The 16,408-nt window shown below is 41.0% G+C and overlaps 1 protein-coding gene across 3 annotated transcripts in view; it reads right to left on the bottom strand.

Annotated features, from left to right (window-relative positions):
- Nucleotides 1-13,594: 13,594 nt before the first annotated feature.
- The window catches only part of patl1 (PAT1 homolog 1, processing body mRNA decay factor), a 69,418-nt gene continuing 66,604 nt past the window's right edge, over nucleotides 13,595-16,408 (bottom strand). For all 3 annotated transcript variants that reach the window (XM_049721521.1, XM_049721523.1, XM_049721522.1), the window contains one exon: nucleotides 13,595-13,873. In XM_049721521.1, coding sequence (XP_049577478.1) covers nucleotides 13,852-13,873 — 22 coding nt within the window. In that variant the 3' untranslated portion in view covers nucleotides 13,595-13,851. The remainder of the gene's footprint in view (nucleotides 13,874-16,408) is intronic.

The raw sequence follows: 16,408 nt of genomic DNA, 5'->3' as shown, positions 1-16,408 counted from the left end.
GTGGATTCTTTGAATGACGCGCCCCGCTACATCCGTTGCTATGTTTTTAGCGGCGGCTTGAAGATGCGGCTTCGCCAAGTTAAACCCGTTTTTGAACATAGGCATTACGAAACGGAATAATTTTGCAAAAATAGACCCTAGGCCACGCCCATATTGCACTGGCAAACCTGCAAAACCTTGAAACGAGCCCCCCACTTGTGTTTCATAATAATCAACAAAACGATACAAGTCGGGATGCATTGACGATGTCGTCATTTTTTTATTTTATTTTTTTATTATTATTTCGATCTAAAATGCAGAGTGAGAATGACCTTCCCGTATTCGAAATCTATCGGATTGTTCTGGTCTGTTCGCAGGTAAACTGAAATGGTTTCAATGTGGCTTCTGCGCACATCTAAATAGTACACCGGATTAAAAGTTTTGTTTATTACATCGCCATAGTTACCCTCAAGAGGCAGGGTTCTAAGCATTGGAGCGTAGGCATCATCAACTGTCTGATGATGTATGACGTCAGTGTAGATGAACATAAAATATGATCCGGCCCGCCAATGCTCAGGATTCATTCCGACAATGTACGCCAGGGGGCTCTTGAACATAATTCTCAATCCTTCTTCGCCCGAAAACATGAACCTCTGTTTGTGTTGATCAAATTGGACGTCAATCTTTTTGTTACTTGCTTTAGTTAATAGAGTTTGAATGTCCAAAGCTAACAAGTCATGATTTTGATAAACCCCTCCTTTCGTTTTGAGCATGGTCCGGATTTCTGAGTCGTCTTGGAACACATCACCTCTAGGAAACGGATTTTTAGGTTGTTTTAGATAGAAATTCCGTTTTTTCTCAGGAATGGTGGGTATTGAGTTGATGTATGAAATCTCACATAAACCGACCTCCCACGAACCTTTTAAATCGATATGTTGAGCCAGTTCGGTTTTAAATTCTGTGAGGGTGTTTGAGCTAAATAGATGTATACTAGCATTTGACGCTAATGTGACGTAGAATTCTCTCTGGTGTTCACCCATCTTGTAATTTCCACAGAATGGCCGTTTTAGAGATCGTCAGATGTTTTTAATACTCTTTGTGGGTACCCAACTGTCGAATTTGGCTGGCCAGCCCACCCAGTGGACGAGGGACTCGCGTTTACCTGACACGGTGCGAGATTTAATTTTTTTTTTTTTTTTTTTACTTTTTGGAATTCCGCTTCGTAAAAGCTACCTTCTACAGGCATACCATCCAAGTCCGACATTTTATAGACGGGAGGAACACGGTGGAGACGTTGTCTTATTCTGAAAATTTCATCCGTGTAACTTTGTAAATAACCTTTTTCAAAATTGCCTTTTATTTTGGAAATTCTCACAGTTTCACCCGGAACTTAAATTTAGCATGCTTCATTAAGGCATCATACAAAAGATGAGCCACCATCAACTTCAGGCGTGTGTAATCTTCGATCACCAACCATTTAAGAGGCTCTATCGTCATATTATACTCTGCGTCCTGTTGTGTGTTGATTCTCACAGGTGTCGACGTCACCGTACGAACAATGCCAAACTCAAGATCCAGCGGGGGGTCATTGTCAATGATCGTGTCGTCAGCCTCCTCAAAATCACCGGGCACCTCTGTCTCTCTGAGCATGAATCTAATGTCAGCAGCAGACAAGCAGGGCAAATCCATGCCATTTTCAGGATAGCGTGTGCAGGCATCGTCAAACAATTCGATGGCTCGTGACGAGGACCATGGTTCATGCTGTTGCGGCCTCTGCTGCTGCTGCTGCTGCTGTTGTTGCCCCGTCGTGCTTGCTAGGTTGTACTCCGAGGTTTCAGGGGTTTCAAACACGTCAAAAGTTGATGCCAAAGCTCCATAGAGAGAATCGGGTTGCAGATCGTCGAGGCAGATCGGTGACGTCTAGTTCGCTTTTTTTTTAACGACTGACCTGAGACCGGTGGAGCGCCTTTTCCTTTTAACGCTCCTTTTTCTCCGCCCACCAGGATGGAGCCCCCCATGTGACAATACAGCTAGCCCGGAACCTTCTTGCTCGGGGCCTTGTTTCTGGTGGATTCTTTGAATGACGCGCCCCGCTACATCCGTTGCTATGTTTTTAGCGGCGGCTTGAAGATGCGGCTTCGCCAAGTTAAACCCGTTTTTGAACATAGGCATTACGAAACGGAATAATTTTGCAAAAATAGACCCTAGGCCACGCCCATATTGCACTGGCAAACCTGCAAAACCTTGAAACGAGCCCCCCACTTGTGTTTCATAATAATCAACAAAACGATACAAGTCGGGATGCATTGACGATGTCGTCATTTTTTTATTTTATTTTTTTATTATTATTTCGATCTAAAATGCAGAGTGAGAATGACCTTCCCGTATTCGAAATCTATCGGATTGTTCTGGTCTGTTCGCAGGTAAACTGAAATGGTTTCAATGTGGCTTCTGCGCACATCTAAATAGTACACCGGATTAAAAGTTTTGTTTATTACATCGCCATAGTTACCCTCAAGAGGCAGGGTTCTAAGCATTGGAGCGTAGGCATCATCAACTGTCTGATGATGTATGACGTCAGTGTAGATGAACATAAAATATGATCCGGCCCGCCAATGCTCAGGATTCATTCCGACAATGTACGCCAGGGGGCTCTTGAACATAATTCTCAATCCTTCTTCGCCCGAAAACATGAACCTCTGTTTGTGTTGATCAAATTGGACGTCAATCTTTTTGTTACTTGCTTTAGTTAATAGAGTTTGAATGTCCAAAGCTAACAAGTCATGATTTTGATAAACCCCTCCTTTCGTTTTGAGCATGGTCCGGATTTCTGAGTCGTCTTGGAACACATCACCTCTAGGAAACGGATTTTTAGGTTGTTTTAGATAGAAATTCCGTTTTTTCTCAGGAATGGTGGGTATTGAGTTGATGTATGAAATCTCACATAAACCGACCTCCCACGAACCTTTTAAATCGATATGTTGAGCCAGTTCGGTTTTAAATTCTGTGAGGGTGTTTGAGCTAAATAGATGTATACTAGCATTTGACGCTAATGTGACGTAGAATTCTCTCTGGTGTTCACCCATCTTGTAATTTCCACAGAATGGCCGTTTTAGAGATCGTCAGATGTTTTTAATACTCTTTGTGGGTACCCAACTGTCGAATTTGGCTGGCCAGCCCACCCAGTGGACGAGGGACTCGCGTTTACCTGACACGGTGCGAGATTTAATTTTTTTTTTTTTTTTTTTACTTTTTGGAATTCCGCTTCGTAAAAGCTACCTTCTACAGGCATACCATCCAAGTCCGACATTTTATAGACGGGAGGAACACGATGGAGACGTTGTCTTATTCTGAAAATTTCATCCGTGTAACTTTGTAAATAACCTTTTTCAAAATTGCCTTTTATTTTGGAAATTCTCACAGTTTCACCCGGAACTTAAATTTAGCATGCTTCATTAAGGCATCATACAAAAGATGAGCCACCATCAACTTCAGGCGTGTGTAATCTTCGATCACCAACCATTTAAGAGGCTCTATCGTCATATTATACTCTGCGTCCTGTTGTGTGTTGATTCTCACAGGTGTCGACGTCACCGTACGAACAATGCCAAACTCAAGATCCAGCGGGGGGTCATTGTCAATGATCGTGTCGTCAGCCTCCTCAAAATCACCGGGCACCTCTGTCTCTCTGAGCATGAATCTAATGTCAGCAGCAGACAAGCAGGGCAAATCCATGCCATTTTCAGGATAGCGTGTGCAGGCATCGTCAAACAATTCGATGGCTCGTGACGAGGACCATGGTTCATGCTGTTGCGGCCTCTGCTGCTGCTGCTGCTGCTGTTGTTGCCCCGTCGTGCTTGCTAGGTTGTACTCCGAGGTTTCAGGGGTTTCAAACACGTCAAAAGTTGATGCCAAAGCTCCATAGAGAGAATCGGGTTGCAGATCGTCGAGGCAGATCGGTGACATGCGTTCGCTCGGGTCGGGTGTAGGCATTGGAAGAATCTCAAACCTTTCCGCCCTTGTCTCAGGCCCCGCTGGCTTTGGTTCCAGTTGTTCAGCAGCCGTGCTTGGCCATGACGCCTCGATGAAAGCTGTGTCCGCATCATCTGTCTCGGCATCAGAGTTGTCAGGGCTGGACCAGAATGTGATGCCCGGCTCATTGCCCATAGGTACAAAATGTGGTAAAAGTCTTCTGGCAAGCATTTTTTGAGCCATCTTCTTTCTCTTGTGCGTGCGTGTGTGAAAGGGGGTGTCTGCATGTCCGCTCTTATACATTTTAGATAGTTATGCTAATGACTACAACCCCACCTTTCTGTGTCTGCAGGTGAGAAAAAGAGGGGGGTATGAGGGGGTAGGAGGAACAGAGTCTTGTGTGCTGTTGGGGGGCCAGGGGTTTAAACTTAATTTTTTAGTAAGGGTTAATCTAAAGCCAGTTTACGTTTCACTCCGACGACGTTTGTCCAGACACGGCTTGATAGAAAAAGCCCCGTAATACTCTCACCATATGCTTGCATCCTTTCATACCACTCTGTCAATGGTATATTCAATATCGTCTGGAAAAGTCCGCATTCGCTGCTAAACACTTCTAGTGTTAGATACAATAGATCGATCAGCTCTGCATCTTCTGCCCCATCAACAGTTTGAGGAGAAACTTTAAACCGGAAAAAACATCTCCCGCCGGCTGTGATTTTTGAAATCCATGTTGCATTCAGCTCACCTTCTAACCCGTATTCATTCAGTCAAAACCTCTGGCAGGAGTTGATTTAAAACACCCCAGTCATTTGAGTTCAACGTACCATATGCACCGGCCTGCTCATAGTTGCTGTTGTTTGATCCAGAGCTCTCTTGGTTTCTCATAAAGAAAGACAACTCACCAGTCTCGTAAAAAAATTTAAATCCCCATAGAGTCTCTGGTGTTAGATGCCAGCTCCGCTCAAGTTTTTCTGTAGGCCTTTGTTGCATACGCCTTAGATACATTTGTTTCTTCCTAGGGGCATCTAGCAAACCATCGGGGCCTTTACGGCGAAGACGGATACTGACTGGCATTTCTGCTATCATGATTTGAGCTTCAGGTTTGCAGTTTAACACCACAGCTTTAGCTTAGCTCTTTTCTATGAACTATCAGCAGAATACTCTCGCACAATATATGAACAACAGGTCCGGCCCCTCTCTCAAACCACAGCTCTGTGTATCACGTGTTTTGTTTGTTTTTTTTTTTTTTTTTGTTTTTTTTTTTTTTATTTTTTTTTTTTTAATTAGGATATGTTTTAAACTTAGACAGCCTTCATAAAAACAGAGGCCTTCGTCTGTCTCCCTCTTGCTTTTTTTTATCTTTCAGATACCTTTGGCACCATGCTGACGATACTTCAATGATTTTCTCAACAAAACGCCCTTCAGATACCTCTGGCACCATGCTAACGACATTTCAATGATTTTCTCAACAAAACCCCCTTGATCCTCTAAACTATTGTTTGTCAAATTACATGCGTCTCGCTTTCAGACACCTTTGGCTAAACTAATGAGTCGGGCAAAAATGAAGATTTAAACATTAACAATAACTTGACTGCTATTGTCAGCAAGCATAGTATGGGTCTGTCTTATTTCTTTATAATTGATTGATTACCTTTGATTTCAGAATCTCTGGATTTGAGGTTAATGGGTGGAGGTAGCCAATGTGCTGGGTGGCTGGAACTGCAACGTGACAAAGAGTGGAGACCAGTCAGTTAGCAGAACAACTGGGGTCTGAGAGAAGCTGCTGTGGTCTGCCGACAGCTTGGCTGCAATTCGGTTGTATAAACCAGAAAAGTTAACAAATCAACATAACCTGTGCCTGTTTGGCGTTTTTATTCAGATTGTGAAGGTTTTGAGCTTGCACTGATGGACTGCAGGACTGTGAAGAATCGGCATTCTTCTTCTGCAGTTGAAGTTGTCTGCATTGGTGAGAAAATTAGTATAAGTGGTCCCGAGTTGCTTCTTGGTTATAATGGTGGTCCCTTGGACAAAACCAGTTAAAAACCTCTGTAATAAGTCATTAATAGCCCCCAAAGTGAAAGCATAACTACGACGTGGGCCGCAACTAAATGAGTTTGACACCCCAGAATTGTAAAGGAATGAGGTAACCAAACAGAAACAAGTTCCAAATCATTGCAAACAACAGTTCAATTACAGCACTATTACAAAAAGTGTTAGTTAAAACTAATCATATCAAGCTAAAATATTTTCACATTTAATAATTAGATTATAATAATTCCGTAGTGTATCTTATGTCATTGGTCCCAACCTTTTTTGCGCCACGGACCGGCTACGCGTCAGAAATATTTTTGCGGACCGGCCTTTATATAAATAAATAATATATTTATAATAAATAAATGAATACAATTAAATAAAATGATACGACTGGCATAAAACCAAATATAAACCACACAAAAATAAAACTCACTATTACGTTGAATTTTTTGTAGCACCGAGCTTGTTTCTCAGAAAAAAGCCAGTCCCATCCAGGCGTAATTTGAGACAATGACACCCGAAGTGGTTAAGGTTTGTCTTTTAATGCAGGATGCTTGGTCTCCATGGGCCGAAGCAGTTTTGAAGGCTTCAAGGCCTGTCGCTGTCAGTGTCTGTGTGCTAGCCCCTCCCTTCTTGTGTCTACTCTCAATCTATGCACTAATCACAGTCACCTGCCTCTCGTTACCTGTTGCGTATATAAGTCCTGTCTGCGTGTCACACCCGTCGGATTGTTCTCATCTCGTCTGTTGTCGTCGTCGTCGTCCCTGTATTTATCTTTTCTTTTTGTTCAGTTAGTCTTGTCCCTAGTCGAGCTTCTTATAGTCTGTCTTTGAGTTCTCCAATAAACCCTGGTCCACGTTGCATTTGGTCGCCCTGCTCCATTCACTTCATGACAGTCGCCACATATGCTTAGCGCGTCAGAGTTACCTGTGGCAATAAGTCCATATTTTAAGTAGGACTCCAGAAATGTTCTTTTAAATGCAGCTTTCCTTTTCTTAGAGGTGGTAGCAGCTCCTTCTTCTTCAGTCTCCTCATTGGGCTTTTTTCCCTTTCCGAAGAAGCTTTCCAAACTTCTGTGTTTCTTACTCATTTTTGCTTGCCTCGCGGGATCGACTGGGGTGACATGTCACGTGACCGAGACGAGTGTCTTGTGTCAAGAGACACATCCAAATTTTTTATATTTTTCCAAATCAATTCTTACTCATTTTTACAAGCTTTGCGGGCTCGACTGGGAAAACATGTCACGTGACCGGGACGAGCGTCTTGACCAGGATTAACTCGTCGATATTTTTAATTTTTTTTTCCTGTGCGACTTGGCGGCCCGGTACCAAGTGACCCGCGGACCGGTTGGGGACCCCTGGTTTATGTGATATTCGGTATATACCGTATTTTCCGGACTATAAGTCGCTCCGGAGTATAAGTCGCACCAGCCATAAAATGCCCCAAAAAGTGAAAAAAAACATATATAAGTCGCTTCGGAGTATAAGTCGCATTTTGGGGGCAATTTATTCGACAAAATCCCACACCAAAAACAGTCATGAACGAGCAACAACAGGCTAAACGATAGCAACAACAGGCTAAACGATAGGTATGCTAACGTGACAAACACAAACAAAGAGCTGAGAACGGGCCTGCCGTAACATATAGAGGGATTAAGGACAACTATTACATGAATAACATGTTTATAAAACCATCAGTGTCACTCCAATTCATTAAATAGCAACAACAGGCTAAACGATAGGTATGCTAACGTGACAAACTCAAACAAAGAGCTGAGAACGGGCCTGACGTAACATATAGAGTGATTAAGGACAACTATTACATGAATAACATGTTTATAAAACCATCGGTGTCACTCCAATTCATTAAATAGCAACAACAGGCTAAACGATAGGTATGCTAACGTGACAAACAAAAACAAAGAGCTGAGAACGGGCCTGACGTAACATATAGAGTGATTAAGGACAACTATTACATGAATAACAAGTTTATAAAACCATCGGTGTCACTCCAATTCATTAAATCCATCGATCGTTCTTTGTCAACAATGGGTGCGCACGGCTGAGGGCGCTTGCGCTTCAAAATATTCCACAGGCTCATATAACGATAGATAAACTATATTTTAAATAACTATAATACAAGCCAATAATATGATCAAACCATCCGTGCACTTTAATTCCATTAAATCCATCGATCAAATTCCTCGTCCTTTGTCAACATCGCCGCGCGTGCGCCCTGACGTCAGCCTCGTCTTTATTCCACAGATCTACTATATAACTATATTGTAGCGTTAACAAAGTACAAGGATAGACGTAGGTTTGGTAAACGGCTCTTTATTAAACAAAACAAACTTCCAAGCGTGTGGCGGCGTGGACTTCCAGACAGACCGGGCGTGCGTAATGGCCATGTCCGAGCCCCGCGCACCGTTCGCGGACAGCCACTCGGCCGAGCGTCGGCCCCCGACTCAGTAGAGACCGGGCGTGCGTAAAAGCCATAATAGTTTTTCAAACCTTCTATGTCACTCCAAATCCTTAATTCCTTCAAACTCTTTGTCCTCCGTGTCACTTAGAAATGATCACCGCGAATGATGCCGGTAGTCCTTGTGTGGGCACGTTTGTATGTAAACAACCGGCGCGCCGCGCTACTGACGTCACTTGAAATAGTAATCCATTGGTACATCACGGTTCTCCAAACTTTCTTTCTGCTGCTCGATTACTGTTTTCAGCTGCATATTTTACAACTTGAAGTTTGTAACCTGCAAAATATGAGTTTCTTTTTGGTGCCATTTTTCTTAAGCCCACCCAGTTGATGAGTCACGGCCAACGGTAAAATTTAGAGCGCCCTCATCCAGTTTCGTCTGAAAATATAATTTTTCTTGGTTGTTTTATCAAAGTCAAAGTCTGCTTTATCGTCGATATATTTTTTTATATACTAAGACACACAAAGAGATTGAAATTACATTTCCACTATCCCTCGGTGAGATAGTACACATATGCATACAAGCAACACAAAAAAAACCAAGAAGGCACTAACAATGAATAAATAAGAGTATTGAATAAATGATAAATAAACAAATAATAATAAATAATAATAATAAATATAAGAGGAGCAGGGCGGCTCGGTGGCGCACTGGGTAGCACGTCCGCCTCACAGTTAGGAGGGTGCGGGTTCGATTCCACCTCCGGCCCTCCCTGTGTGGAGTTTGCATGTTCTCCCCTGGCCCGCGTGGGTTTTCTCCGGGCGCTCCGGTTTCCTCCCACATTCCAAAAACATGCTTGGTAGGCCGATTGAAGACTCCAAATTGTCCCTAGGTGTGAGTGTGAGTGTGAATGGTTGTCTGTCTCTGTGTGCCCTGCGATTGGCTGGCAACTGGTTCAGGGTGTCCCCCGCCTACTGCCCGATGACGGCTGGGATAGGCTCCAGCACGCCCGCGACCCCCGTGGGGACTAAGCGGTTCAGAAAATGGATGGATGGATAAGAGGAGCAAAAATGGAGCAAGTGTACATACAGCAGACAGTGGACTTGGATATGGTGCTTTAAAGTGTTAATTGCTTTATTTGATGTTTTCTCTATTTTTTATGTTTTGAATATGTTCAAGATAAAGAAATAAAAGCATGTGAAGTGATCAACTATACTAAAAATAACATGGGAAGTGGTCAACTATACTTGTAAGTGATGTCTTAATGATCAAGTAAAAATTTGTGAAAAAAAACATATATAAGTCGCTCCTGAGTATAAGTCGCCCCCCCACCCAAACTATGAAAAAAACCGCGACTTATAGTCCGGAAATTACGGTAAACTGAAGGGAAGACAACATTTTGACCGCATTACCATGACAAGTGGTATCAAATCTTCAGTTTTGATTGTGCCTGTGTAGAAAAGGCTCTGGAAAACTGGTTAATCGGTGTATGTATCATATATACTATTTTTGCATAATATTAATGTTTTCATCGGGACAGTGTACGTAATAGCAATTGTTCACAAGCAAAGCACATAGCACAAATGTAGATGTGAGCACTGTATAAACTATAAACTTACGACTGTATCATAGAATGAGGTTTAATTTCATACAAATGTTACTATTTTGATAACCACACTGAACAAAAACCAAAACTCATCTTTTTGCAGACATCCTGCCTCGACCAAATATAACGTTCTTCTCTGGCTGCACCGGAGAGAAGCGGCAGGAGAAAGTGGAGATCCTGAAGGGCTACATCTTCTCCATTAAGTGCTCTGTGGAGCCACATTAGCCTAAAGGTCACTTTAGCCTGAATTTTAGTGGCCTTCACCGAATTTTCAGCCAGAGCCAGCCAGATGTCGACCACTCTGCTCACTTCACGTTTCCTATTGCACATTTTCTGCACACTGGAAACTATACTTGTGTGTACCACAACTTTGTTTTCAGTCAGAGCTTCACCTCTGTGAGCGACACTTGCTCTCTCACCATCACTGGTAACACACTGTGGGCCATATTCTTCCTGTTCTCTGAATAATTTTGTCTGGACTAATAACTAGAAGCGTAACACAGGAGCATAGTCTGTGTGTGAAGGCCAGCAGATACATAGAAGAATATGGCCTCTACAGAACATAGCTTACAAGACAGTGCAACAAACTTACCTTGCCTTTCTCTGTTTTGTACATGACGATTTGATTTTGGATGATGGAGTGACCAGAGACAATGACAGCATATCATGTTTTGGAAAGGTGTTCGTGCGCCATGAAAACGAGCTGAGGATGCTGAGTGCAGAGTCATTGTTCTGGGACATGAAGCATGCTTCTGTGGTGTGCAGACAGATGGAATGTGGCACTGCAATATCAACCAAAGCCACATATCTTCTGAACAAGCAAGCTGTGTGGCGTTTCTTCTCTGACTGTGATGGATCAGAGTCTGCTCTGTTGGACTGTGGCAGTGTTGCTCCATGGTTTTCTTCCTCAGTTCTTGTGGTTGAGTGTGCAGGTAAGTCTAGGGCAGACCTGGGCAAAGTACGGCCCGCGGGCCACATCCGACCCTTTGTGCGTCACTGTCCGGCCCGCATGAGGCCAATTGTAAATTATATTTGATTACAACTTAATTAAAAAAAAAAAATCTGTGTCGTGCGTGCAATACAATTGTTTTGCTTTTATTTTGAAAGGTGTCACACTTCCGTGTAGCGTACGTGTATGTGAGCTGTGAGTGAAGGTGAACAGTGCGAAGTAATGCTGCCCTCGAAATGTGTGCTGACCCTCAGAAAAGAAAAGTTGACAAAGAGTGCCGTGTTTTCAACAAGACATGGACTGCCAAGTATTTCTTTACAGAAATGAAAGGTAAAGCCGTGTGCCTGATTTGTGGTACACAGGTCGCTGTGTTTAAAGAATATAATTTGAGGCGTCACTACACGACCAAGCATGAGAAAAAATACATCTGTCTGATAAACAGCGCGCAACAGAGGCTGATGCATTGCTAGCAAAACTGCAAGCCCAACAAGGACTTATCAAACTTCACACCCAGAGATGCAGCGACTTTGTCATTTGAGGAAAAGTTAAAGTTAAGAATAAATTGTACTGATTGTTTTTTATTTGACCTATACACCACAATTTCACATCTTAATATAAATATGAACAGAATAATTGTATTCTTCTAATTACCAGTACCAGCTATTCAAAATAAATAATTTAGTGCATTTTACAATGGAAGAAAATTGAGCAGGTTTAAGTTATCGTAGGTGTGGCCCTCTGACACAACTCAGGTTTTTCATGTGGCCCCTTGTAAAAATTAATTGCCCACCCCTGGTCTAGGGCTTTGTGTTAGTGGTCTCATCAGTGCGTCTCAGACCTAATTGTCTGATGAAAATGGTATGGTTGCAGCAAACCTTGCTACGGGTGGGACTTGATTAAAAATAATAGAAAACTTTAACAGAACGTTACGTCGGACTCGTACACTGCTAGGGGGAAGAGCAGGCTCCTCTCACAGACTTCCTATCTATTCTTTATTTTGCATTTTAAAAGTTTAAGTGTAACAAGTATTTAGAAGGAAGTTAACCGTTTGGGGTTGGCTCGTAATAGTCAACCTCTACTTCGCAGATGGCTGGCATTTTTTAGAACACAATCAAGGTAACACTGTCTTATCGCTTTATGTTGAATCGTTAGTAAAATTAAAAAAACTACCCTTGTTTAAGATGTATGCAAACTCCTTTTCATACAAAATCATGCTTTTATCTAGGCCGCCATCATGTTTTTTTAATGTAATTTTCTCATCAGTCCGAGCAATGCATTTTTATCTGATTCCTCCATTTTGGTAGCTGTCAGCCGAACTCTGATGTGTAATTGCTGCAAATGGAAATTGTACTGAGAAAGGTCCCACATTGTTTGGAATACAAACTGCGATCTAAATGCTTGATTCTTTTTTAATGTGTTAAGTATTTGTAATCAATTATTATAAATGAATGCTTTAAGTCCCACCTCTAGTTTCCAACAATTCAACATTGGCTCTTTTTTGTAGGTGAAGTGAAATGTGACAAAAGAACTGTAGCTTTGTCTGTCTTGTCTTTTCAGGCAAAAAGGAGGCAACAAATGAGTGATGACACAAAGCACCCACCGCCATTTTATTTTTAATCACTATTATTAGAATAGTCCATTGGTTAGCTTCAAAAAGCACTTGAGAAATAAAATGATAAAACACTTAGGATTCCTTTTGGTAAAACAGTTTTGCCTGTATTGAAACAGTAGATGTTTGTCATAATTTTGTATAATTGTCGGACTTGAACTAATGGACCTTTACGTAGGTGGATACTTTTTTTGGTATTTCAATCAGCACCAAATTGTGCACCCTCATAGACCTCTTCATAGACCCTCTTATGTCCCCCATTTCGTCAGCAAAGTGAAATAAATTCCTGGATCCTTACCATCATTATACAGGTTCTTCCCCTGTACCTCTAACTTGAATGATGTGAAATTATCCTGTCAAGCAACCCAAATAAATTTGTGTTTAACATATCTGCTTGACTGTTGAATGCATAAGTTCTTTCTGGGTAACCTAACTTGACTAAGTAAAAAAGCACATATGAAGACTTGCGAGTGATTGAATCTTTATTCGCAAAATGTCTCACAAGAACCTTCCCAATTTATGCAGCGATTCTTCAGTGAATGTGGGACATTACTGACTTGTCTTTCAAACACAAAACTAAGAAAAACTAAAACAAACGTAAACTCTCATTTTTCTTTTGAGGAACCCAATTTTATTCATGTATAAGTTCAAATCAAAGGTGCTCCCAAGGCATGTTTGATTAGGAGTAGGTCTATGACCAACCTCCAAGAATTCAGACAAATATGTGAACCTTGAGTATGAAGCAATTCTATTTTTTTTTTTAACGATGGTCGAAAAAACTTAAGTCTTCAAAAATGCCTTGAAAAATTATAATCTCCACTGCTTTTTTAACCAGACACTACCTTTAAAAGGACAATCATTCCTAATACACATTAAGAATGTACAAACAAGGATGTAAAGCAGATTCATTTAGGCTGTCAATTATTTGATCATTATTATTTATTATTCATTTCTATTTACTACGTATTTGTGGGTTGGAGGGAGATTATCGTTGCACTAAAAGAACTGGACAAGAAGATAACAGTGCACTTTTTATATAATAGAAATCATTTTTAATTTGAAGGTACAACATAGGCATAATTGTAAACAAGATTTTAGATTAAAAAAAGCGGATTTAATTATTAAAACTGCTGTCAGCCCATTCAAACGCAATCCTTGTTCTTTATCACAAAAACATACATTAAAATGACTCAAAGTGGCCATGCACACACACTCACTCGCACAAACACGCACACGCACTGCCTCAAGTGTGGGGGTGGATTGGATTGATGATCTGGAAACTTCTACCTGGATGAGGCAGGGATCCTGGGAAAGACAAAATATATTATCTTAGAAACTGAATTAATGAACAAAGCAAAACTTAATGTTCATTAAACAAAACTTAATGTTCATTAAATGAAGATTAATTTAAAATACAGTGTCTGTAGGCGAGTGTGTATGGTTGTGTGCCCTGCGATTGGCTGCTGCGATTGATCGGTGGCCAATCATTATCAGGCGATATTGATGAAAAAAATGCAAGATTGGTGAATTTAATGGACAAATGATCACCCTATCTACAGTATCTCACAAAAGTGAGTACACCCCTCTCATTTCTGGTATGTTTTAATTATATCTTGTCATGGGACAACACTGAAGAAATGACACTGGGACAATATTAAGTAGTCACTGTAGAGCTTGGATAGCAAAGTAAATGTATTGTTACTTCAAAGTAACTCAAAATACAACAACGAATGTGTAAAATACTGGCAACAAAAGTGAGTACCGTAATTTTCGGACTATAAGTCGCGTTTTTTCCCATAGTTTGGGTGGGGGGGGCGACTTATACTCAGGAGCGACTTAAGGTTTTTTTTTTTTCACAAATTTTTACTTGATCATTAACACATCACTTACAAGTATAGTTGACCACTTCACATGTTATTTTTAGTATAGTTGATCACTTCACATGCTTTTATATCTTTATCTTGAACATATTCAAAACATAAAAAATAGAGAAAAAATCAAATAAAGCAATTAACACTTTAAAGCGCCATATCCAAGTCCACTGTCTGCTGTATGCACACTTGCTCCATTTTTGCTCCTCTTATATTTATTGTTATTTGTTTATTTAATATTTATTCATCACTCTTATTTATTCATTGTTTGTGCCTTCTTGTTTTTTTTGGTGTTGTTTACTTGTATGCATATTGTGTACTATGGCTTAGTAGGAACGTAATTTCGATCTCTTTGTGTGTCTTGGCATATAAAGAAATTGACAAAGCAGACTTTGACCTTGATGAAACAACCAAATAAACAAAACAAAAAACTACATCTGAAAAAAAAAAAAAATTTTCAGACGAAACTGGATGAGGGCGCTCTAAATGGGAAGGGCTTAAGAAAAATGGCACCAAAAAGAAAGTCATATTTTGCAGGTAACAAACTTCAAGTTGTAAAATATGCAGCCGAAAACAGTAATCGAGCAGCAGAAAAAGTTTGGAGAACCGTGATGTACCAAAGCATTACTGTAATTTGAATTTCAAGTGACGTCAGTGACGGCGCGGCGGTTGTTAACATGAAGGACAAACGTACGTACTACCGGCATCATTAGCGGCTTTGTTTCTAAGTGACACGGAGGACGCAGAGATTGAAGGAATTAAGGATTTGGAGTGACATAGAAGGTTTGAAAAACTATCATGGCTTTTACGGACGCCCGGTCCTACTCTACTGAGCTCTCTTTCACCTCCGTGGATCGAAGTCGGGGGCCGGAAAAGTAGCAGGGGGATCATTTTTATATATATATATATATATATATATATATATATATATATATATATATATATATATATATATGTACACACATATATATACACACACACATATATATATATATATATATATATATATATATATATATACATATATATACACACACACACACACACATACACACACTACCGTTCAAAAGTTTGGGGTCACCCAAACAATTTTGTGTTTTCCATGAAAAGTCACCACCAAACGTTGTGAAATGAATAGAAAATAGAGTCAAGACATTGACAAGGTTAGAAATAATGATTTGTATTTGAAATAAGAGATGACGGATGGTGTCTTGTGAGATGTCCTCCCAGATCTGTCTCAGGGCATCAGCGAGCTCCTGTAAAGTCTGAGGAGCAACCTGGCGGCGTATGATGGACCAAAACATTATGTCCCAGAGGTGTTCTATCGGGTTTAGATCAGGTCATCGTGCTTAACAGATGGCGTCAGGCATTCTTCCAGCATCTTTTCATTTGTTCTGCGTCTCACAAACGTTCTTCTTTGTGACCCAAACACCTCAAACTAGGATTCATCCGTCCACAACACTTTTTTCCAGTCTTCCTCTGTCCAATGTCTGTGTTCTTTTGCCCATCTTAATCTTTTTCTTTTGTTGGCCAGTCTCAGATATGGCTTTTTCTTTGCCACTCTGCCCTGAAGCCCAGAATCCCACAGCCGCCTCTTCACTGTAGATGTTGACACTAGTGTTTTGCGGGTACTATTTAATAAAGATGCCAGATATTAAATTAAATTTTAAATTAAGTTATTAAATTAATGCCTGACGCCATCTGTTAAGCATGGAGGAGGTAATGTGATGGTCTGGGGTTGCTTTGGTGCTGGTAAGGTGGGAGATTTGTACAGGGTATAAGGGATTCTGAATAAGGAAGGCGACAACGCCATGCCATACCCAGTGGACAGCGCTTGATTGGAGCCAATTTCATCCTACAACAGGACAATGACCCCAAACACACCTCCAAATTGTGCGAGAACTATTTAGAGCAGAAGCAGGCAGCTGATATTCTATTGGTAATGGAGTGGCCAGCGCAGTCACCAGAT

Source organism: Syngnathus scovelli, chromosome 5 (genome assembly GCF_024217435.2).
Source record: "Syngnathus scovelli strain Florida chromosome 5, RoL_Ssco_1.2, whole genome shotgun sequence".
In the NCBI taxonomy this organism is placed as follows: domain Eukaryota; kingdom Metazoa; phylum Chordata; class Actinopteri; order Syngnathiformes; family Syngnathidae; genus Syngnathus; species Syngnathus scovelli.
This window is presented reverse-complemented; position numbering and strand designations above follow the sequence as displayed.